Below are 26,234 nucleotides of genomic sequence, written 5' to 3'. Positions count from 1 at the left end.
GGAATTGAAAGGGGGGGTTTTTTGGGGGGGTGGATGGGTGATTTTGGGGGGGGTGGAAAGGAGGGGGGGGTTTTTGAGGAATTTTGGGGGGGTGGGGGGGGAAAAAATGATGGGGTGGAAAAAATGGATGATGGATGGATTTGGGTGGGGGGGTGAAAGGAGGGGGGGGTATAAAAATGGATGGATTTTGGGGGGAAAAAAAAAGGGTGGATTATGGATTGGAAAGGATGGGGGGGGAAAATTGGGGGGTGATGGGGGGGGTGGAAGGGTGGGATTGGGTGGAGGGTGGTGGGTTTTGGGGGGGGTTTGGGGGGTTGGGGGGGTGGATTTGGGGTGTGGGGTGTTGGTGGATGATGGATGGTGGTGGGGGGGGTGGGTTTTTGGTGGTGGTGGGGGTTGGTGGGTGGTGGGGGTGAGGGGTGTTGGGGGGGGTTTGGGGTGGGGTGGGGGGTGGGGGGGGGGGGGTGGGGGGTTTTTGTGGTTTGGTTGGGTGTGGGTGGGTGTTTGGGGGGTGGGGGGTGTGGTGGGTTTTGGGGGGTTTGGGGGGGGTGTTGGGGGTGGGTTGGGGGGTTTGGTGGTTTTGGGGGGGTGTGGGGGTTTTTGGGGGGGGGGGTTGGGGGTGGTTGGGTTGGGGGGTGGGGGGGGGGGGTGGGGGGGGGGGTTTTTGGGGGGGGTGTGGGGGGGTGGGGGGGGGGGGGTTTGGGTGGGGGTGGTTGGGGTTGGTGGGGGGGGGGGGGGTTGGGTTGGGTTGGTGGTGGTGGGGTTTTTTTTTTTGGTGGTTTTTTGTGGTGGGTGTTTGGATTTAGGGGGGGGTTTTTTTTTGGGGGTGTTTTTTGGGGGGTTTTTTTTGGGGATTTGGGTTTTGGGGGTGGGGGAGGGGGTTTGGGTTTGGTGATTTTTTTTGGGGGGGGTTTTATGGGGTGGGGTTTGGTTTTTTTTTTGGGGGGGGGGAGGGGGGTGTTTGGTTGGTTTTTGGTAAAAAGGGGGAAGGTTTTTTTGAGGTGGGGGGTGGTGAGGGGGGGAAAGGGAGGGGGGTGGAATTGGGGAGGGAAAAGGTTTGGGTGGGGTTGGGGGGGGGGGGGTGGTGGGGGGTGGGGGGGGTTGGATTAAGTGGATGGGGGGTTGGGGTTTGGTGGGGTTTGTGGTGGGGGGTTTTGGGGGGGGGGTGGAGTTTTGGGTGGGATTTTGGTGGGTGGGTGAGGGTGGGTGGGTTGGTGGGGTGGGGTGGGTTGGTTGGGTGTGGTTGGGTTGTTGGGGGGTGGTTGGTTTTTTGGTGGTGGGTGGTTTGTTAGTGGGGTTTGGTTGGGGTGGGTGGTTGTGGGGGGGGGTGGGTGGGGGGTGTGGTGGGTTGGGGTGGGGGGGGGTGGGGTGGTGGGGGTTTTTGTGGGTTGGTTGTGGTGGTTGGTGGGGGTTGTGGGGGGGTTTTTTGGTGGGTTTGGGGTGTGGTGGGGGGGGGGGTGGGGTGGTTGGGGTGGTGGGGGTGGGGTGGGGGGGGTTGGTGGGGGGGGGGGTTGGGTGGGGGGGGTTGTTGGGGGTTGGGGTGGAGGGTGGGGGGTTGTTGGTTGGGTGGGTGGTGGGTTGGTTTGGGTTGGGTGGGGGGTGGGGTGGTGGGTGGTGGGGGGGTTGGGGGGGGGTTGGGGGGTTTGGGGTGGTTTGGGGGGGGTGTTTTGGGGGGTTTTGGGTGGTGGGGTTTGGGGTGGTGGGGGGGGTGATTGGGGTGGAATGGATGGGGGGGGTGATGGGGGGGGTGGGGGGATGGTTGGGGGGGAAATAAAAATTTAAAAAATTTTTAAAAAAAAAACTCCCCCTTCCCTTTTTTAGGAAAAAAGCCAAAAGGAAAAGGAAAAAAAAAAAAAAAAAAGAAATAAAATTTTTTAAAAAATTTCCCCCACTCAAAATCCATTTTCCCATAAATTTTTGGGAAAAACAAAAGGAGGGAAAAAAAAATTTAAAAAATTTAAAAAAAAAATTTAAAAAAAAAATTTTTTACTCCAAACCCCACTCCCATATTCAGGGAAAACAAAAAAAGGGGAAAAAAAAAATTAAAAAAAAAAATTAAAAAAAAATTTAGTACTTTGAACCCCCCCCGTCCCCATATTCAGGGAAAAAAAAAAAGGGGGGAAAAAAAAAAATTTTAAAAAAAATTTTAAAAAAAAATTTTTTACTTAGAAAAACCCCAACCCCCAAAATTCCCCCGGGGGAAAACAAAAGGGGGGGAAAAAAAAATTAAAAAAAATTTTAAAAAAAAATTTAAAAAATTTTTTAAAAAAGAACTAAAAACCCATATTTTTGGGGGAAAAAAAAAAAGGGGGGAAAAAAAAAAAAATTAAAAAAAAAATTAAAAAAAAAAATTTAGTACTTAGAACCCCCACCCAAATTCAGAGAAAAGCAGGGGAAAGGGGAAAAAAAAATTTTAAAAAATTTAAAAAAAAATTTAAAAAAATTCAGTACTTAAACCCCACATCCCCATATTCAAAAAGGGGGGAAAACAAAAAAGGGGAAAACAAAAAAAAAGAGATAAAAAACATAAATTTAAAAATTTTTAAAAAAAATTAATTTTAAACTCTAATTTTTTTGGGATTTTTCACTGAATTGGTTTTGGGGGGGGGGCACAGTGGTTTCATCCTGGTGCACATCAGGGTTCCCCCGAAGGGGGAAAGGGGGATTAAATTTTAAATTATTTAAAAATTATTAATATTATTTTAAAAAAGCAAGATTATTCCACAGTGAGAACCCCCAAATTTTTTGTACATCAATTTTTTGGTTTTTTTACACAAGGCCCCCCCCCCCCAAATTCAGTTTTTTAAGGGAATCCTTTTTGGCCCCAAAAAGGGGGGGCCCTAAAAATAAAAAAGGAGAGGGAAATTTTTTTGGGAACAACTTTTGTCACTCCGAAATTAAAAATTTTGGGGGGAAAAAAAAAACCCTCAGGTTGACTTTTACAGGCCCCAAAAAAAAGGGAAAAAAAAAAACATTAATTTTTTTCAAAAGGGTATTGAGAGGAAAAAGGTGGCTCCTAAGACAAAGAAGAACAAATTTTGGGGTTTTGGGGGGGAAAATTTATTTTTTGGGGGCATCAACTCAAGCCCGGGGGCCCAAAAAAAAAACCCCCCAAAAAAATTTTTTTTAATTTTTTAAAAGTTAAAATTTGGAAAATTTGGGGGGATTTCCTCAGGATCAAATTTTTTTAAAGGGGGAAATTTCCCCGAGTTTACAGAAATTATTATTATTATTATTATTTTTTAAATTATTTTTAAAATTATTTTTTAAATTTTTTTAAATTTTTTAAAAATTTTAATTTTTTTATTTACAATTTACAATTTTTTTTTTTTACTATTACTAATAAATTAAATATTTTTTAAATTTTTATTCTCCTCACTGGGAAGGGGGGGTGGTTTTTTTGGAAAAATCCCAGAAAACAATCCCAATAAAAAAAAACAAATTTTTTTAGTTACTAAATCCTGGATTTTCCAAACAGATTACTCAGGGAAAATTAAAATTAAAATTTTTCCCAAAATGGGGGTGGGGCACAAAAAGGGGGGGGGGGCCCCCGCCCCCCCGGGGGGCCCCCCAAAATAATAAAAAAAATAAATAAAAAATTAAAAAAAAAAAAACATTAATTAATTTTATTTATTTAAATTAAAAAAATAAAAATAAAATTTTAAAAAAATTTAAAAATTTTAAAAATTTTTAAAAATAAAAAAATAATAAAAATAAAAATAAAATTTTGGAACCCCAAATTTTTAAAAAATAAAAAAATAAAAATAAAAAACCTTTTAAAAACCCCCTTTTTCCAAAATTTTTAGTGATTAATAAATAAATTTTTTAAATTTTAAAAAACATTTAAAATGAAAATTTTAAAAAAAAAAATAATAAAAAAATAATAATTTTCCCCCCGTGGCCCCCCCGCAGCAAAAGTAAAATAAAATTTTAAAAAAAAAAAAAAAACATTAATAAAATTAAAGATAAAATAAAGAAAGATAAAAAAAAAATTTTAAAAAAAAATAAAAAAAAATAAAATAAAATAAAAAAAATAATAATAAAAAAAACCCCCCAAAATTTTTTAGTGCTTCCCCAAATCATGTGGAAAAATTTTCCAAAATTCCTCAAAAACATAAAAAATTTTTTTCAAAAAACAAAAAAAAAAAAATTTTAATAATAATAATAATAAAAAAATAAAAAAAATAATCAAATTTTTGGGCCCCCCCGCACCCCAAAAAAGTAATAATAAATAAATAAAAAATTTTAAAAAATTAAAAAAAAATTTATAATTAAAAATAAAATAATCCACATATATTTAAGGGATTCCCCAAAAAAAAGGAAAAATTTTTAAAATTTTTCCCAAAAAAACATAAAACAGCTGCAAAAAAAACAAAATAAAAATAATAAAAAAAAAAAAATAAAAAAATAATAAATAAATTTTAAAAAAAAAAATAACATTAATAAAAAATTTAAAAATTTTAAAAAAATTTAAAAAAAAAATAATAAAAAATAATAAAACCCCCCTATATTAAAAGTGGGAATTTCCCCAAATTTTTTTTGGAAAAATTTGTCCAAAAATTCCCCCCAAAATAAAAAAAAACCGCCCAAAATTTTAAAAAAAAAAAAATTAAAAATAATAATAATAAAAATAATAATAATAAAAATAAAATTCCAGTTTTCCCGCTGCAGGGCCCCAAAAAATTAAAATAAAAAAAATAAAAAAAAAATGTTAAAATAAAATTAAATAAAAAATGAAAAAAAATTAAAATCCAATATATTTATAGTGCTTTTTCCCCCATAAGTGGAAAAAAATTTTTCCAAATTCCTCAAAACCATAAACTGCTGCAATTAAAAAAAAAATAATAACAATAACAACAACAAAAAAATTAAAAATAAAAGTTTTTTAAAATAATAATAATAAAAAAAAATAAAAAAAAAATCCAAAAATCTGCTTCAGGCCCCAAAAAAGTAAAAAAAAATAAATAAAATTTAAAAATATTAAAATAATGATAAATTTTAAAATTTTAAAACCACATAAAAATTTTTTGTGCATTTTTTCGATCAAGTGGAAAATTTTCCAATAATTCCAAAATATCAGAAAAAAGCTGCAACAACCAACAAAAACAATAAAAAATAAAAATTTTAAAAAATTTAAAATTTTAAAAAAAAAAAAAAAAAAATACTTTTTCCCCCTTTTTCCCCCCAAAATTTTTAATAAATTTAAAAAAAAAAATAAAATGCTTTTAAAAAAAAATAAGTGTTTTAGATAAAATTAAATTTTTCCAAAAAAATTTTTTTTTTAAATTTCCCCGTAAAATTTTTAAAAATTTCCCCAAAAAACTAAATTAAAAATTTTTGAAAAATTTTAAAAAAATTTAAAAAAAATTAAAAATTTAACCGTGTGTGCAAGGGGGAAAAGAAAAAAGAATTTTTAAAAAAATTGGGGGGGAAAATATTAAAACCCAAATGGGAATTTTTTTTAAAAATGGGAAAAAAATTTAAAAAAAAATTTTTCCTTCAGAAAAGCTCCAAAAAAAACAAAAGGGAATAAAAATTTTTTTAAAAAAAAAAAAAAAAATTTGTCCTGCTGTTTTAATTTAAAAAAGATAAATAAAACCCAAAATCCTGGTCCTTTTTTAACCAAAAATCCCTTTTTAACCACGGATAACCAAGGACTTTGAAACCAAGGACTTTGAAACCAAAATCCTGGTCCTTTTATAACCAAAAATCCTTTTTTAACCATGGATAACCAAGGACTTTTTAAACCAAAATCCTGGTCCTTTTTTAACCAAAAATCCTTTTTTAACCAAGGATAACCAAGGACTTTTTTAACCAAAATCCTGGTCTTTTTTTAATCAAGGACTTTGAAACCAAAATCCTGGTCCTTTTTTAACCAAAAATCCTTTTTTAACCAAGGATAACCAAGGACTTTTTAAACCAAAATCCTGGTCCTTTTTAACCAAGGACTTTGAAACTAAAATATTTTTCCTTTTTTGACCAAAATCCTGGTCCTTTTTTAACCAAAAATCCTTTTTTAACCACGGATAACCAAGGACTTTTTTAACCAAAATCCTGGTCCTTTTTTAACGAAGGATAACCAAGGACTTTGAAACCAAAATCTTGGTCCTTTTTTAACCAAAAATCCTTTTTTAACCAAGGATAACCAAGGACATTTTTAACCAAAATTCTGGTCCTTTTTTAACCGAGGATAACCAAGGACTTTGAAACCAAAATCCTGGTCCTTTTTAACCAAAGACTTTGAAACTAAAATCTTTTTCCTTTTTTGACCAAAATCCTGTTCCTTTTATGACCAACAATCCTTTTTTAACTAAGGATAACCAAGGACTTTTTAAACTAAAATCCTGGTCCTTTTTAATCAAGGACTTTTAAACCAAAATCCTGGTCCTTTTTTAACCAAAAATCCTTTTTTAACTAAGGATAACCAGGGACTTTTTAAACTAAAATCTTGGTCCTTTTTTAATCAACGACTTTGAAACCAAAATCCTGGTCCTTTTTTAACCAAGGACTTTGAAACCAAAATCCTGGGGTTTTTTAACCAAAAATCCCTTTTTAACTATGGATAACAAGGACATTTAAACCAAATCCTGTTCCTTTTTTAACCAAGGATTTTGAACTGAAATTTTTTTAACGAAAAATCCTTTTTTAACCATGGATAACCAAGGACTTTGAAACCAAAATCCTGGTCCTTTTTTAACCAAAAATTCTTTTTAAACCACGGATAACCAAGGACTTTGAAACTAAAATCCTGTTCCTTTTTTAACCAAAAATCCTTTTCTAACTAAGGATAACCAAGGACTTTTTAAACCAAAATCCTGGTCTTTTTTTAACCAGGGACTTAGAAACCAAAATCCTGGTCCTTTTATAACCAAAAATCCTTTTTTAACCATGGATAACCAAGGACTTTTTTAACCAAAATTCTGGTCTTTTTTTAACCAAGGATTTTTGAACTGAAATCCTGGTCCTTTTTTAACAAAAAATCCTTTTTTAGCCAAGGATAACAAAGGACTTTGAAACCAAAATCCTGCTTGTTTTATAACCAAAAATCCTTTTTTAACCACGGATAACCAAGGACTTTTTAAACTAAAATCCTGGTCCTTTTTTAACCAAAAATTCTTTTTTAACCGTGGATAACAAAGGACTTCTTAAACCAAAATCATGGTCTTTTTTTAACCAAAATCCTGGTCCTTTTTTAACCAAGGAATTTAAAAACAAAATCCTGGTCCTTTTTTAACCAAGGACTTTGAAACCAAAATCCTGGTCCTTTTTTAACCAAAAATCCTTTTTTAACTAAGGATAACCAAGGACTTTTAAACCAAAATCCTGGTCCTTTTTTAACCAAAAATCCTTTTTTAACCATGGATAACCAAGGACTTTTTTAACCAAAATCCTGGTCCTTTTTTAACCAAAATCCTGGTCTTTTTTTAATTAAGGACTTTGAAACCAAAATCCTGGTCTTCTTTTTAACCAAAAATCCGTTTTTAACCAAGGATAACAAAGGACTTTTTAAACCAAAATCCTGGTCCTTTTTAAACCAAAATCCTGGTCCTTTTTTAACCAAGGATTTTTAAACCAAAATCCTGGTCCTTTTTTAACCAAAATCCTTTTTTAACCAAGGATAACCAAGGACTTTGAAACCAAAATCCTGGTCCTTTTTTAACCAAGGACTTTGAAACCAAAATCCTGGTCCTTTTATAACCAAAAATCCTTTTTTAACCAAGGATAACCAAGGACTTTGAAACCAAAATTCTGGTCCTTTTTTAAAGAAAAATCCTTTTTTAACCACGGATAACCAAGGACTTTTTAAACTAAAATCCTGGTCCTTTTTTAACCAAAAATTCTTTTTTAACCATGGATAACAAAGGACTTTTTAAACCAAAATCCTGGTCTTTTTTTAACCAAAATCCTGGTCCTTTTTTAACCAAGGAATTTAAAAACAAAATCCTGGTCCTTTTTAAACCAAGATCCTGGTTCTTTTTTAATCAAGGACTTCGAAACCAAAACTCTGGTCCTTTTTAAACCAAAAATCCTTTTTTAACTAAGGATAACCAAGGACTTTTTTAACCAAAATCCTAGTCTTTTTTTAACCAAAAATCCTTTTTTAACCAAGGATAGCCAAGGACTTTGAAACCAAAATCCTGGTCCTTTTTAACCAAGGATTTTTAAACCAAAATCCTGGTCCTTTTTTAACCAAAAATCCTTTTTTAACCAAGGATAACCAAGGACATTTTTAACCAAAATCCTGGTCTTTTTTTAACCAAGGATTTTTGAACTGAAATCCTGGTCCTTTTTTAACGAAGGATTTTTAAACCAAAATCCTGGTCCTTTTTCAACCAAAAATCCTTTTTTAACCAAGGATAACCAAGGACTTTTTTAACCAAGTACATCCCACAGAACTTGGTTTAAAAAGTCCTTGGTTATCCTTGGTTTAAAAAGTCCTTGGTTAAAAAAGGAGCAGGAATTTTGTCCTTGGATGTGTCCAGAGGGATAAATGAGGGAATCCAGCGGCTCCAGCCTGTTTGGGGTCTCAGCTGGGCATTTATTAATGAAATTAATCAAGATTTGTGTGGCCCAAACCAACCTGAAAGCCCAACTGAACCTAAAACCCCCAAATTCTCCATAATTTACACTCAATCCTTTTAAAGTCCCTAAAAACATAAACCTCAACCCCCAGCCTGCTCTAAATTCACGTTGAGATGGGAATAACCCCATTCAGAACAGTTTTGGTGAAGTTAAATGTGATTTAAGTGGATTTCTTAAATAAATCCCAGAATTCCAGCCATCAACAGCTGGAAAATCACGGAATGTTTACAAACCACACATTTGCAGCTGAACCTGTTGTGCCCATTTTGTAAAAAAATCAAGAATTTAAGATCATTCTGAGTGGTTGTGAGCTGATCTAACTCCTCGTTAATTAATTAATTCTCCTCTTTAAATTATCCTTCAGAAGGCAACATTAAAAAAATAAAAAAGTTCAAAATATCATCCAAAAAACTCAGTGAACATCTCAATGACATCATTCAGAGAGGCAAGTTCTGATGAGCTAAAATCAAGAGTTTTTCCTGCGCTGTAAAGAACAGTGGGAAATAAATGAGGCACTGGAAGTGGTGTTATTAATGTTAATTTAACAAGCACAGCATTAGAGAGTTTCCTGTCTGCTGCAATTGAGGCACCTTTAAATGTCAGGCAGAAAAAAAAAGAAAATTATTTAGGCACAGTGACTAGAATTAAATCCACTTGCAAGGAGAGAAAAATGACAGAAAATGTTCCGCCGCTGCTTTGTGTTTTTGTTTCCTTAGATTATCTTTTTTTTTCCCACGTCTTTGACGTCAAAGTGATTCATGAATTGATTTTTTTTTTCACTTAAGGACGCTGGAAGATCAATATCAAAATTATTGTGGATATTTGACTCGGCGTTCAAAATTCAAAAGAGTTGGATGGTGCCATTGTGTTTCCAGCACAGAAAATTGTGCTGCATGACAAAATCCACTTTTTAGGAGTTCTTTTTTATTTTTTTTTTTTTGCAGTTCTGCTTTGCAGGAAGTTTCCAGAAGAATCTGTGGTCATACAATTGGGCTGGGATGTATTAACAGCCCTCCCTGAGGCCTGGCAAATAAAGATATTTTGGAATAACTGAGGTGGAAAATCTGCAAACTCATCCCTGCCTGATCCAACCCTCAGTGTGTGACAGCACCAAAGTGGGGCCTGAGCGAGGAGAAAACCACCTTAGATATTAAATAAGTGCTGAGAGGACACCAGGAACCAACCTGGGAAACAGCAAAAATAAAATAATTCAGATTTTCTAACCGCTCCTTGCACTGCTGGAGGATTTTTGGAGCCCTTCAAGGAATTTGTTGTGGAAAAATGAAATTATTGGGTGCTGTTGGAAGGAGGTGAGCCCAGCCTGGTACCTGGTTGTCCTCCAGGTTGATCACCTCCAGCAGCTCGTGCTCCTCCAGGCCTTGCAGGCTGTTTATTTTGTTGTTGGACAGATTCACGCGCTGCAGCTTCTTCAAGCTCTTCAGCCCGTCCACCTTCTCGATCTGGTTAAAGCTCTAAGAAAAAATGAAAGCAGAGAAATTGCAAATAAACCTCCGTGAGAAACAATGTTCCTGAGGGGGGAAAAAAAAAAGGAGTTATTTGTTGGATTTGAGGAGTTTTTGTCATGGAGAATTCTGTAAAAATAGGGTTTTATGCATTAGCCTCACGCACATCCTGATGTGTCATAATTCTGCAGATAAACCTCTATGGAAAATAAAATTTCTGAGGGAAAAAATTGGTTATTTGTTGGATTTGAGGAGTTTTTCTCATGGGGAATCCTGTAAAATATAGGATTAATGCATTGGCCTCATGCCCATCCTGATGTGTCACATTTCTACAGATATACCTGTATGGAAAACAACATTCCTGAGGGAAAAAGGGAGTTATTTGTTGGATTTGAGGAATTTTTGTTGTGGAAAATCCTGTCAAAAATAGGCCTTTATACATTAGCCTCATGCACATCCTGATGTGTTATATTTCAGCTGACAAACCTCTATGGAAAACAACATTCCTAAAGGAAAAAATGGGAGTTATTTGTGGGATTTGAGGAGTTTTTGCCGTGGAGAATCCTGTCACAAATAGGCCTTTATGCACTAGCCTCCTGATGTGTTATATTTCTGCAGATATACCTTTATAGAAAACAACTCCTTTTTTCCCTCAGGAATTTTGTTTTCCATAAAAGTACATCTGCAGAAATATAATACATCAGGATGTGCATGAAGGCCTATTTTTACAGGATTCTCCATGAGAAAGGATCCTCAAAGCCCACAAATAACATTCCAAAATGAAAAAAAGAGAGTTATTTAGTGGATTTGAGTAGTTTTTGTCATGGAGAATCCTGTAAAAATAGGCTTTTATGCACTAGCCTCACACACATCCTGATGTGTCATAATTCTGCAGATAAACCTCTATGGAAAACAACATTCGTGAGGGAAAAATAGAATTATTTGTTGGATTTGAGGACTTTTTGTCATGGACAATCCTGTAAAATATAGGCCTTAATGTACAGGCCTCATGCACATCCTGATATATTTCTGCTGATAAACCTCTATGGAAAACAACGTTTCTGAAGGGAAAAAAAGAGTTATTTGTGGGATTTGAGGATCTTTTCTCATGGAGAATCCTGTCACAAACAGGCCTTAATGCATTAGCCTCATGCACACCCTGATGTGTTTAATTTCTGCTAACACACTTCTATGGAAAACAATATTTGTGAGGCCAAAAAAAAGAATTATTTGTTGGATTTGAGGAGTTTTTCTCATGGGGAATCCTGTAAAATATAGGATTAATGCATTGGCCTCATGCCCATCCTGATGTGTCACATTTCTGCAAGTATACCTTGTTGTATGGAATACAACATTCCTGAGGGAAAAAGGGAGTTATTTGTAGGATTTGAGGAATTTTTGTTGTGGAAAATCCTGTCAAAAATAGGCCTTTATACATTAGCCTCATGCACATCCTGATGTGTTATATTTCAGCTGATAAACCTCTATGGAAAACAACATTCATGAGGGGAAAAAAAGAGAGTTATTTGTTGGATTTGAGGATCCTTTCTCATGGAGAATCCTGTCACAAACAGGCATTTCTGCATTAGCCTCATGCACATCCTGATCTGCTATATTTCTGCAGATATACCTTTATGGAAAATAACTCAGTTTTCCCTCAGGAATGTTGTTTTCCATAGAGGTTTATAGCAGAATTTAACACATCAGGGTGTGCATGAGGTTAATGCAGAAAGGTCTACTTGTGACAGGATTCTCCATGAGAAAGAATCCACAAATCCAACAAATAACTGGGTTTTTTTCCCCCTCAGGAATATTATTTGTGGGATTTGAGGATCCTTTCTCATGGAGAATCCTGTCACAAACAGGCCTTTCTGCATTAGCCTCATGCACATCCTGATGTGTTAAATTCTGCCATAAACCTCTATGGAAAACAACATTCATGAGGGAAAAAAAGAATTATTTGTTGGATTTGAGGAGTTTTTGTCATGGAGATTCCTGTAAAATATAGGATTAATGCATGGGCCTCATGCCCATCCTGATGTGTCACATTTCTGCAGATATACCTGTACGGAAAACAACATTCCTGAGGGGAAAAGGGAGTTATTTGTTGGATTTGAAGAATTTTTGTTGTGGAAAATCCTGTCAAAAATAGGCCTTTCTACATTAGCCTCATGCACATCCTGATGTGTTGTATTTCAGCTGATAAACCTCTATGGAAAACAACATTCCTAAAGGAAAAAAAGAGAGTTATTTGTTGGATTTGAGGGTCTTTTCTCATGGAGAATCCTGTCACAAACAGGCATTTCTGCATTAGCCCCATGCACATCCTGATGTGTTATAATTCTGCAGATATACCTCTATGGAAAACAACATTCATGAGGGAAAAAAAGAATTATTTGTTGGATTTGAAGACTTTTTGTCATGGAGAATCCTGTAAAATATAGGCCTTAATGTACAGGCCTCATGCACATCCTGATATATTTCTGCTGATAAACCTCTGTGGAAAACAACATTCCTAAAGGAAAAAAAAGAGAGTTATTTGTTGGATTTGAGGAGTTTTTGTCGTGGAGAATCCTGTCACCAACAGGCCTTTCTGCATTTGCCTCATGCACACCCTGATGTGTCACATTTCTCCTCATGGAAAAAAGGAATCACCTCTCTCCTGATTAGCTTATCTCCAACTCACCTTGAAGAGACAACAGCAATAAAAAAGCTCTAACATTTTTAAAAAACTGATGTTGACCCAAGAACACTCCTGTCACCATCCAGCTCAAAATTTAGAACACAGAGATGCATGGAAAATTACAGAATATATCTACATAAATACATTGAATTTCCCTCTATAATCATGGCTCCATTTACACTTGTGATTACAGAATAAATAATGAAAAAATTAAGGTGGGATAGAGAGGAGAGAGGCTGAGGGTTGGGAATGTTCCCCTGGAGCAGGGAAGGCTCCAGGCAGAGCTGGGAATGTTCCCCTGGAGCAGGGAAGGCTCCAGGGAGAGCTGGGAATGTTCCCCTGGAGCAGGGAGGGATCCAGGGAGAGCTGGGAATGTTCCCCGGGAGCAGGGAAGGCTCCAGGGAGAGCTGGGAATGTTCCCCTGGAGCAGGGAAGGCTCCAGGCAGAGCTGCCAGCACAGGGCAGGGCCTGCAGGGGCTCCAGGAGAGCTGCAGAGGGACTGGGGACAAGGCCTGCAGGGACAGCACCCAGGGAATGGCTCCCACTGCCAGAGGGCAGCCATGGGTGGCATCTTGGCAATGAGCAATTCCTGCCTGGGCTGGCATTGCCAGAGCAGCTGGGGCTGCCCCTGATCCCTGCAGTGCCCAAGGCCAGGCTGGAGCAGCCTGGGATGGTGGGCTTGGAATGGGATGGGCTTGAAGGGCCCTTCCCACCCAAACCATTCTGGCATTTGGGACACTCAGAATCCATCCCCAGGGGTTTTTATGGAAGTTGGGGATGGCAAAGGGAAGGGAGACCCTTCCTGGAGTGCTGAGATTGCCAGTGAAGCCCCCAGAGCCCAAAATTCCTTCCTAGAGTATTACAGTGACCTGAGGAGGTCTCCATGGTGAGAGAAGGATGAGAATCTTGTTCCTTGATCAGAAGGCTGGATTTATTAATACATGATATATAATACATTATAACTATACTAAAAAGAATAAGGAGAGAAGTTGCAGAGGCTTGCTAAGCTGAGAATAGAATAGAAAGAATGAATAACAAAGTTCTGTGTCCAGGGAATCTGTCCCTGAGCCGCTCCTGTGATTGGCCCTTAATGGTGCACATGGACTATGAGCCAATCACAGGATCACCTGCTACATTTCATTCTTCTTCTGGGGCCCTTTGCTGCCCAGAAGATGCAAAAATCCCAAAGAAAGGATTTCTATGAAGAAATGTCTGCGACACTAGAGAGGAGTCGGGGTGGGGATGGATCCAATGCCAGGCTGGGAGAGCTGGGAATGGAGGGAATTCCCTGGAGAGGGAGCCTGGGCTGGGATTTTGGGAAGGGATTCCCAGAGCAGCTGGGGCTGCCCCTGATCCCTGCAGTGCCCAAGGTTGGACACTGGGGCTGGAGCAGCCTGGGATGGTGGGAGCTGTCCCTGCCATGGCTGGGGTGGCACTGGGTGACCTTGAAGGTCCCTTCCCACCCAAACCATTCCATGATTCCATAATTCCCTGATTTGATACCAAAATCTCTCTGGAATACAGAAATCCATATTAATCCACACCAAGTGAAGGTTCCATTCACTACCAGTGACAGCACAGAAAATGTTTAAAAAAATAATAATTAAAGAAAACCTCAATTTTCCTGTCAAATCTTCCAGACTTTCCCACACAAAACGCCCCAAATTTTTGAGAACCAACCCTCAGAGTTGTTTCAAACAAGGCCCTGATTTCTCACCGGCCTCCAGATGGGTCCATTCCTCAGGGCCTCACAAACCAGAGACTCATTTCTGCCCAAACTCCAAGCAGGGACAACAATTCCCTGTCCCACACATCCCCAGGAATCTCCACAGGATTCCTCCTCCATCACCTTGCAAATTTTATTTTTCCATCAGCCTCACCTTGTGCTGAAAGCTTGGAAGCCTCATCTCCTATTAATAAATATTTAGGAAGTTTAGAAATAAATAAGCCAGCTGACTCTAATGTTAATCCAGTTGTCTGTCCTTGACATTTTTCCTGACTTTTAAATGTTTAATTAGGTTATTAATAGCACGGAGGCTTCGTTAGCCCTCTGGTTAATCAGGTACAGCTCGGAGCTGGAATTGCAAAATGCTGGGCCAGAGGTGCCCAGAAAATTCTGGGAACAAAAGGGATTTGGGGATGGATCCTTTAAAAAATAGAAAATTCCTAAGGGTCCAGTTCATTAGAGCTGTGCTTCTTATTTTATTTTTTTTTCTTTACAAACATGAGTGGAATTTCTTATTTAATTTTTTTGCTTTGCAAACATGAGTGGAATAACGAGGGTTTTGGGCAAAGGAGAATTTACAGGTTTTGAAGTGTTCCTCCCAAACTCCAGAACTTTGTGCTCCTTTCAAACTTTAAAAAAGAAAGCTCATGGGGAGAGAAAGCTGAGAAGAAAGAAAGAAGAAAAGGGGAAGGAAAGGGGAAGGAAAGGGGAAGGAAAGGGGAAGGAAAGGGGAAGGAAAGGGGAAGGAAAGGGGAAGGAAAGGGGAAGGAAAGGGGAAGGAAAGGGGAAGGAAAGGGGAAGGAAAGGGGAAGGAAAGGGGAAGGAAAGGGGAAGAAAAGGGGAAGAAAAGGGGAAGAAAAGGGGAAGAAAAGGGGAAGAAAAGGGGAAGAAAAGAAGAAGGAAGAAGAAGGAAGAAGAAGGAAGAAGAAGGAAGAAGAAGGAAGAAGAAGGAAGAAGAAGGAAGAAGAAGGAAGAAGAAGGAAGAAGAAGGAAGAAGAAGGAAGAAGAAGGAAGAAGAGAGGGAAAAGAGAGGGAAAAGAGAGGGAAAAGAGAGGGAAAAGGGAAGGGAAGGAAAAGGGAAGGAAAGGAAGAAGAAAAGGAAGAAGGAAAGGAAGAAGAAAAGGAAGAAGAAAAGGAAGAAGAAAAGGAAGAAGAAAAGGAAGAAGAAAGAAGAAAAAGAAAGAAGAAAAAGAAGGGAGAAAGAACAAAGAAAGAAGGAGAAAGAAGGATAATAATAATAATAATAATAATAGTAGCAACTGCATTTTATTCTAATTAATTCTAATTTTTAAAGAAAATGCTCAGCTAAAATCTCTTTCCATCACTAATTAACAAAGACAAGCAGTGTTATCAATACTGATATCAGCCCCTCCGAACCCCAAACGAGGAACACGCTCACATTTAATGAGATTTAACTTTGGCCAGAGCAGATTCCCAAGGGAATTCCTGGTGGACTTTTAAACAAAGCAGGAATTCAGGGCACACAGTGAAGGAGGGATTGGCTGTGGCTCAAATTTGGAGGAAAAAGCATCAAAGTATTTTAAAAAAAGCTCCTCACACTGCTAGAGCTCCTTTCAGAACATTTCCATGGCATTTGGCCAATCTGAGTTGATCTTCCCCACTAAAAATGAGACCAAATTCCAATTTATTGCCACAGAGAGCTCCTGGAGGTATCCTAGATGTGAAATGTAATTTTATTAACGTTATTTGAATGTATTATTCAAAACATGCTAGATGTGAACACCTTCCCTGAACACTGCAGCAGCCAAGGGCCAATCTGAGCTGGTATTTTCTACATCCAATTTTACAGAATAGAAGAAAAACCTTTAAATTTTTAAAAGGATTGGAAAAAGAATATTTCTATTCTTGATAAGGGATTCATTCACTTCACTTCAAATATTTATGTGGGTGCTTAAAACTAATGTAGCCAATAGGAGCTCAGTAAAGGTTTTTTGGGATTTATTTTTGATGTTCCATAAAATATTTTTCACTTCTTATTACAAAGTAAAAGCTGTTTAAAAGCAGCCTGGTGCTTTTGGAGCCACTGGATTGCGTTAAAAACAGGTTTGGGTTGTGTTTCTGTGCAACATTTGTATTATTAAATTTGAAAATTTATAGTATTTGTATTATTCGTTTTGAAAGTGTATAGTATTGCAGATATTTCTTATAATTTGTTATGTAATTATCTTCATATTGACTATATTTATAAGAAATTATTATATAATAATAGAAAAATATAATACATATATATAATATATATTAGACATAATATATTATATATATGTGTTATAAAAATATTTTATTTATAAAAGATATAGCATATAATATATATAATATTTATAATATATATGGCATTATATAATACATAAAATATAATATAAAATAATATCTAATATAACATCTAATATAATGTATATGATGTATGGTATATACTATGATATAATATATAATAGACAATATTTAATATATAATATAATATAACATCATAGTATATTATATAATTATACTAGATTATATAATTATACTATACTGTATAATATAACATTACATTATATTACATATTATATTACACTACATTACACATTACATATTACATTATATTATATTACATTATATATATCATGTATATTAGACATAGTATATTATATATACTGCGTGTGTTATATAAAACATTTTATTTATAAGATATATAGCATATAATATATATTACATTTATTATATATGATATTATATAATATATAATATATAATATATAATATATAATATATAATATATAATATATAATATATAATATATAATGCAGGATATAATACATAATATATTATATATTATATACAATATATAAAATATAATATAATATACCATCATAGCATATTATATAATTATACTAGATTATATAATTATACTATGTTGTATAATATAACATTACATTATGTTACATATTATATTATATTAACTACATTACATAACACGAATATTATATTATATTATATTATATTATATTATATTATATTATATTATATGACATTATATGACCTTATATGATATTATATTATATTATATTATATTATATTATATTATATTATATTATGGTATGTTTTATTATATTATATAACATATGACATTCTATTCTATTCTATTCTATTCTATGACATTATATAGTACCAAATAATATATAATGCAAAAAAAATCATATTTATTATCTTCATATTTACAATATTCTATTCATTATTTCCATCCCGGTATTGCTCTCTGGGTAAGAGCCAGGCAGGAAAAGCTGAGGATGAATTTTCCTTACCAGGTCGAGGAGGCGGACGGGCAGGTTGTGCAGGCCCCGCACGGCCGCGAGCCGGTTGTGCGACAGCCCCAGCTGGGTCAGGCTGTGACAGCGCTCCAGCCCGCGGATCTCCTCGATCTCATTGTCTGCGCTCGGCTCTCAGGAGAAAAACATCAGCTGAACACAAACCCCGAGCGCTAATGAGGGGCTAATTAACAAATTGGGGTTAGCTATAGGTTATAGCTATAACTCATTAGCTATAGGTTGCTATAGGTTTCTGGAGGATGCACATCCCTGAGTATAGTCAGATTGTGAGACCCCTTTATTTGGTTACCCTAAGCTCATTGGGACATCAGCTGAACACAAACCCCGAGCGCTAATGAGGGGCTAATTAACAAATTGGGGTTGTGGGCTGGGGAGCTGGACATGAGCTGAACACAAACCCCGAGCGCTAATGAGGGGCTAATTAACAAATTGGGGTTGTGGGCTGGGGAGCTGGACATGAGCTGAACACAAACCTCGAGCGCTAATGAGGTGTGGTAAATAGGTATGATTCGTGCTGATAAAAATTGAAACAGTAATCAATATTGATACAGTAATTAATATTTGAGAATAATAAAATAGTTAATAGTAAAAAGTTGTAATGCCAAAGAAGAGAGGGAAAGGAGGGGCTCCACCCACCCCCCTTCCCAGCAGATGTTCTCAAGGAGCACAGGGAAGAAGCTGAAGATACAGTTGCTAAAAATGACCAAGAACCTGGTTGGGTCCAAGAAAATGCTAATTATAAGGGACTTATTGCTTTGATATGCAGATGCAGTGCTACGTTAGTCTTGGCTTACATTGTACTGGCTTGGTGCCCATGTGTAACCCAAAGGGGAATTAAAGGACAAAGAGGAAGACTCCAGGGCCTTCATCAGTGATGACCACCAAAGACTTGTGCGACCTCCAAACCGAGTGGTGGCGCATGCGTGGTAAAGGTGGCGATGAAGGCAGAGACAGAAAAGTGACGAACTGAAAATGGGAGGAGATGGCACTGACACATGGCATGTAAGGGGTGACTGTCACTGGGCAGGCTGGTACGGGAAGTGGCAAGGGTCAAGAACCCTGCCCTCCGTACCCCGCGGTTGGTTTTGCTTATGTGCTGTTATTTGAACCAAATTATCCCTGATTTATATATATATATTTTAAATTATTTCATTCAAATTGTTACTACTTTTAATATTGTTTGGTTCTTTTTAATGATGGGATAATTGGGCAAACATAACAGGTCCAAGAAAATGCTAATTATAAAGGACTTATTGCTTTGATATGCAGATGCAGATACGTTAGCCTTGGCTTACATTGTACTGGCTTGGTGCACATGGGTAACCCAAAGGTGAATTAAAGGACAGCGAAGAAGACTCCAGGGCCTTCATCAGTGACGACCCCCAAAGACCAAACCGAGTGGTGGCGCATGCGTGGTAAAGGTGGTGATGAGGGCGGAGACAGAAAAGTGACGAACCGAAAATGGGAGGAGATGGCACTGACACATGGCATGTAAGGGGTGACTGTCACTGGGCAGGCTGGTACGGGAAGTGGCAAGGGTCAAGAACCCTGCCCTCCGTACCCCGCGGTTGGTTTTGCTTATGCGCTATTATTTGAACCAAATTATCCCTGATTTATATATATATATATATTTAATTATTTCATTAAATTGTTGCTACCTTAAATATTGTTTGGTTTTTTTTGATGATGAGATAATTGGGCAAACATAGCAATAATAAAATAGTTAATAGTAAAAAGTTGTAATGCCAAAGAAGAGAGGGAAAGGAGGGGCTCCACCCACCTCCCCTTCCCAGCAGATGTTCTCAAGGACCGCAGGAAAGAAGCTGAAGATACAGTTGCTAAAAATGACAAGAACCTGGTTGGGTCCCAGAAAATGCTAATTATAAAGGATATTATTGCCTTGATATGCAGATGCAGTGATACGTTAGCCTTGGCTTACACTGTACTGGCTTGGTGCCCATGTGTAACCCAAAGGTGAATTAAAGGCCAACGAAGAAGACTCCACGGCCTTCATCAGTGACAACCCCCAAAGACCAAACCCAGTGGTGGCACATGCGTGGTAAAGGTGGTGATGAGGGCAGAGACAGAAAAGTGACGAACCGAAAATGGGAGGAGATGGCACTGACACATGGCATGTAAGGGGTGACTGTCACTGGGCAGGCTGGTACGGGAAGTGGCAAGGGTCAAAAACCCTGCCCTCCGTACCCCGCGGTTGGTTTTGCTCATGCGCTATTATTGGAACCAAATTATCCCTGATTTATAGATATATATTTTTAATTATTTCATTCAAATTGTTACTACTTTTAATATTGTTTGGTTCTTTTTAATGATGGGATAATTGGGCAAACATAAAAGGTCCAAGAAAATGCTAATTATAAAGGATATTATTGCCTTGATATGCAGATGCAGTGATACGTTAGCCTTGGCTTACACTGTACTGGCTTGGTGCCCATGTGTAACCCAAAGGTGAATTAAAGGACAACGAGGAAGAGGAGAGGTCTTCATCCAAAACGACCCCCAAAGACTTGTGCGACCTCCAAACCCAGTGGTGGTGCATGTGCGGTAAAGGTGGTGATGAAGGCGGAGACAGAAAAGTGACGAACTGAAAATGGGAGGGGATGGCACTGACACATGGCATGTAAGGGGTGACTGTCACTGGGCAGGCTGGTACGGGAAGTGGCAAGGGTCAAGAACCCTGCCCTCCGTACCCCGCGGTTGGTTTTGCTTATGTGCTGTTATTGGAACCAAATTATCCCTGATTTATATATTTTCTAAACTATTCAATTAAAATTGTTGCTACCTTAAATATTGTTTGGGTTTTTTTTGATGGGATAATTGGGCAAACATAACAAGGTGATCAATTAACAAATTGGGGTTATGAGCTGGGGAGCTGGAAAGGATTTATCCTGAAGGGCTTTAAATCCCACTGCTCCTACAGAAATTATTCCAGTTATAATTTTATGGGGTTATTTTAGTTTAAGTTATACCTGTTGTGTCCTGGCTGTCTGTCCTGAGAGGAGAAAGTGGATTTTAAATGAACATCACAGTTATAAACAGCAGCACAAGGAATTAGAATTCCTCTCAGGGAAATTCAGCATGAACAGAACTCCTCAAATTCCCTAAACAAAGAACTTTGGACAACAAATCCAGCTCCAGTTCCTCCCTGAGATGGATGAAGTGAGAGGAATCTGCCCAAAATCAGGTAAAACTCTGGGACTCTTTGGTGACTGGAATTAATCAGAAGTTTGAATAAAGCAAAATTAAAGTTTAAGCCACAATGTGAGGCAGCAAATTGCTCAGCACTGAACAATAATAAATTCAATTTTTGCCTTTTCATGACTCACTAGAAAGCTTTGTCGCTTATTTTGGGCCAAGTTTTGCCTCTCTCTGGTTGGACAATTCCTCCCTTTGGAAAGCTCTCAGGTGTGCACAAAAAAAAGGAGAAAATTACCTGAAAATGTGCATCAAAATTCACTAAAATGGTGAGGAAAGGTGAGTCTGTCACTGGGAAATGTTTCTGCTTCTGCAGGAGATTTCAGAGGGGATTAAAATCTGATTAACAATCAGATTAAAAATCAATTTATCAGATTAACAATCTGATTAAAAAATCTGATTGTTCTGCCAGGTGAGGAGAGTTTGAGGCAGATTGGGGCCACTGAATTCTGAATTTCCAATCCTGCCATCATTTTCCTCTTTTTTAGGGGTTTCTCTTGTGTATATAAAAACATTTTTATCCCCATTTCACCAAATTAAGAAATCTGAGGCCGCATGAAAAAAAATCCACAATATCAAAACCTACAGATCAGCTCCACAAAACAAATCTTTCATTTTATATATTTCTTTAAATTTTCTCCCCTTTTTCATTTTGCTGCATGATGGAAAATTAGGATTGTAAAAGAAAAGTGGTTTGGTGCCATTTTGTGACAGGATTTGTGTCACCTGCAGGCTTTGTAGAGTGGGAAGAACACAAATACATAATAATTTTTTAAAATAAAAAACTATTTTAATAAATAACATAATATGATATATATTTATATAATACTGTATTTATTATATGTATTTATTTTAGATAGATTTATTTTTAATATATATGATTTAAATTTTATCTTTAAATTATATAATATATAATATATAATATATAATATATAATATATAATATATAATATATAATATATAATATAATATATATAATATATAATATATAATATATAATATATAATATATAATATATATTATATAATATATAATATATAATATATAATATATATAATATTATATTACATATAGTATAATTATATGATATATATTCATATAGTATATGTTATATTTTAACACCATCAATGCTGAAGTAAATTAAGCTCAGTCTCAGCACCAGAATTACAATTTTATCTCAATTCTAAGGACAAACTGACATGAAGGGGAAAATACAAATAAAAGTGGTATTTATGTGAAAAAATAGCAAAAAAAAATCAATTTTTCTCCCATTTAAGATCCCCAAAGGATACAATCCAGCAGGAGCTTGGTAAGTGAGTGGTATTCTGATAAATCTGTCATTTTTGGGATTTGATTGTGTGAAAAATCTACTTCCTAAAGGGAAAAAAAAAAAAGAGAGAGGAATTTGGGGTTATTTCTTCAGCATTTACTCTGGCTGGGAATTTGTTCCACTCTCCCACCACATGCAGGGGTTTGGTGTGGAAGAAAATATAAATATAAATATAAATATAAATATAAATATAAATATAAATATAAATATAAATATAAATATAAATATAAATATAAATATAAATATAAATATAAATATAAATATAAATATAAATATAAATATAAATATAAATATAAATATAAATATAAATCAGACACAAAGATTTGGGAAAGGAAAATGGAAAAGGAAAATGTGAATTGAGGTAAGAAAGAAGAATAAAAAACGAATAAAATTTGACTTGCTCAAATACATCTATGATTCAGAAAATGGTTTTGAACTTAAAACTTTAATTTTTTTATTTAATTTTTTTCAGACTTACCCTGAGGTTTTTGGGGGCTTTAAAATTGAAATACGTGGTCAGTTCATTATTGGAAGCGTTCAGCTCTACTAAATAAGGCATGTGGCTGACACAGGAAAGATCTAGAAAAGAAATAAAATGTCAAATGCTGGGCCTGAATGCAGAGATCATCCCAGCAAAATGTGCTAATTACATCCTGCAGCAATTAAGAGTTAATTTGGAGCTGCACGTGCAGAAAGTGATGCCTAAATGCAGAAATCAGAGATATTAACACCTTCTCCTAGAGGGGAAAAAAACCGGTGTATAAACCATAAAGAATAAATATCGAAGTTAGACATTTAATTTTCATTATGCTAGCTGACTTGCCTGGAAGTAAGAATTTATTTTTATATTTTTAGATATTGTTATGATAATATAATATAATATAATAAAATATAATAAAATATAATATAATATAATATAATATAATATAATATAATATAATATAATATAATATAATATAATATAATATAATATAATATAATATAAATATAATATAATATAAATATAATATAGTATAACGTAATATAATATAATATAATATAAAATATAACATAACATAACATAATATAATATAATATAATATAATACAATATAATTAATATAACATAATATAACATAATATAATATAATATAATAAAATATAATAAAATATAATAAAATATAATAAAATATAATATAATAATAACATGGTATAACGTAATATAATGTAATGTATTATATTACATTATATTATATTACATTAATACAATGTAATTATGCGTTAATATATGTAATTAGATATTATATATTATATAAAATATCTTATAAAATTATCTAATGATATATATTATATAATTATATATAATTTAATTATATGATAAATATAATTAGACACTTTTTATATAATACAATGTAATGTAATGCAATGCAATGTAATGTAATGTAATGTAATGTAATGCAATGAAATGCAATGTAATGTAATGCAATGTAATGCAATGTAATGCAATGCAATGCAATGTAATGCAATGCAATGCAATGCAATGCAATGTAATGCAATGCAATGTAATGCAATGCAATGCAATGTAATGTAATGTAATGCAATGCAATGTAATGCAATGCAATGCAATGTAATGTAATGTAATGCAATGCAATGTAATGCAATGTAATGCAATGCAATGCAATGCAATGCAATGCAATGCAATGCAATGCAATGTAATGCAATGCAATGCAATGCAATGCAATAATAAATGAGATTTCTAAGAACATGGAGTCGGATTCATCATTCCTGCCTGTAATGGGGGACCCCAAAAATGCCAGACCCCTTCACCTTGATATCTGCTGGGGTGATAAACTGAGAATTTGAGCTCCATGTTCTCTCCATGTGCTGCTCTTAATGGCCTGAGGAGATTTTGGGATTTTGGAGGAGGTTTTGGGATTTTGGAGGAGATCAAGCCTGGTCTGTGCAATGTTTGACACCATTCAATGTCAGCCAGGCTTGGTGACACCAAACCTCTGCGCTCCACTGAACTTCTCATCTGCACCAGCTTCACGAGGCAGCAATTTGTGCTTTATTTACTCCATACCATGAATTTTATTGGAGGAGAGCTCCATTTTCTGCAGGTGAACGTATCCGGAGAGAATGCTGACGTCCCGCAGCCCACGACCCTGGAAAAAGGGAAGGATTTTAATCCCAATTTTAATAACTGGTTAATAACTCTGCTCACCCAAAGCCCCTCCAGCCGCAGCAGGACAAGGTGACTTTACAAAAAGTGATGGTGGAGCAGCCAGAAATGGAGAAAATGCAAAAATAAAAAGACTTTAAAGCAACACAACCACTTCAACTTCCTGAATGCAGCATTCCTGGTGATTTACACATTCCTCTATTTTTTTTCCTCCAGCTGACTGAAGGAGGAAGATACATTTTTCACACCTAACGACTGGATAAGGAAAAAAATATCATAAAATAATAATGATAATAAAAATATTACAATATAATATAAACATAATATATTATTATATATAATGTACAATATATAATATTATATAAAATAATATAAATGTAATGAATATTATTATATAATATAAATATTTATATATATATAATATATATATATATTTTTTTATATATATAATATAAATATTTTTATATTATAGAAATAGAATTATAATTAAATAATAATAATTTTAAAATCTCAGTGCTGATGCTACTACATGAAAAAAAAACCTAACAAATCTCCACTCTGGCAGTCAGCAGGAGCCACTGTGAATCTTAGCAAAAACCCAATTTTTATAACCATTTTATTGTCATTAACATGAAACAGGCAGTGACAAAAATCTGCCTCTGGACATCTTGTTTTTTAACAAGGATTTTTTTCCCAGCTATTTGCTGGTGAAAAAAAGGCAAGTAATATAATATATATAATATTATATATAATAATAATATATACATATCTATATTCTATATATAATTTATTTTTATATTTTTATATATATTTCTATATATAATATTATATAGAATATACGTCTATTTTTAGATATAATTTTTATAGTTTTATATCTATTATATATAATATTATATAAAATATATATTTATATTTTATACATAATTGATTTTTATTTTTCTATTTTATATATAATATTATAAAAATATATCTTTATATTTTTATATATAATAGATTTTTATATGTTTATATCTATTATATGTGTAATATTATATGAAATCTATATATTTATTTCATACATAATTGATGTTTTATATTGTTATACTATTGTATATATTAATATTTTTAGATATAATTTATTTTTATAGTGTTATATCTATTATATATAATATTATATAAAATATATTTATATTTTATACATAATTGATTTTTATATTTTATATCTATTTTATACATAATATTATATAAAATATATATTTATTTTTTTATAATAATTGATTTTTATATTTTATATCTATTTTATACATAATATTATATAAAATATGTATTTATCTTTTTATAGATAATTGATTTTTATATGTTTATATCTATTATATGTACAATACTATATGACATCTATATATTTACTTCGTACATAATTGATGTTTTATATTTTTATACTATTGTATATATTAATATTTTTAAATATAATTTATTTTAATAGTGTTATATCTATTATATATAATATTATATAAAATATATTTATATTTTATACATAATTGATTTTTATATTTTATATCTATTTTATACATAATATTATATAAAATATATATTTATCTTTTTATAGATAATTGATTTTTATATGTTTATACCTATTATATGTATAATATTATAGGAAATCTATATATTTATTTCATACATAATTGATGTTTTATATTGTTATACTATTGTATATATTAATATTTTTAGATATAATTTTTATCGTTTTATATCTATTATATATAACATTATATAAA

At 34.5% G+C, this 26,234-nt stretch overlaps 1 protein-coding gene across 1 annotated transcript in view; it reads right to left on the bottom strand.

Annotated features, from left to right (window-relative positions):
• LRGUK (leucine rich repeats and guanylate kinase domain containing) overlaps positions 1–26,234 on the bottom strand; it is a 77,591-nt gene that overhangs the window by 48,627 nt on the left and 2,730 nt on the right. The window contains exons 3-8 of the mRNA XM_064733883.1: positions 24,382–24,463; positions 22,799–22,899; positions 22,283–22,364; positions 17,754–17,878; positions 9,912–10,055; positions 9,695–9,767 (exon numbers count right to left, since the gene is read on the bottom strand). Coding sequence (XP_064589953.1) covers positions 9,695–9,767; positions 9,912–10,055; positions 17,754–17,878; positions 22,283–22,364; positions 22,799–22,899; positions 24,382–24,463 — 607 coding nt within the window. The remainder of the gene's footprint in view (positions 1–9,694; positions 9,768–9,911; positions 10,056–17,753; positions 17,879–22,282; positions 22,365–22,798; positions 22,900–24,381; positions 24,464–26,234) is intronic.

This window comes from Zonotrichia leucophrys, chromosome 1A (assembly GCF_028769735.1).
Source record: "Zonotrichia leucophrys gambelii isolate GWCS_2022_RI chromosome 1A, RI_Zleu_2.0, whole genome shotgun sequence".
Taxonomy (NCBI): Eukaryota; Metazoa; Chordata; class Aves; order Passeriformes; family Passerellidae; genus Zonotrichia; species Zonotrichia leucophrys.
Note: the sequence above shows the minus strand (reverse complement) of the source record. Positions and strands in the feature narration are given on the sequence as shown.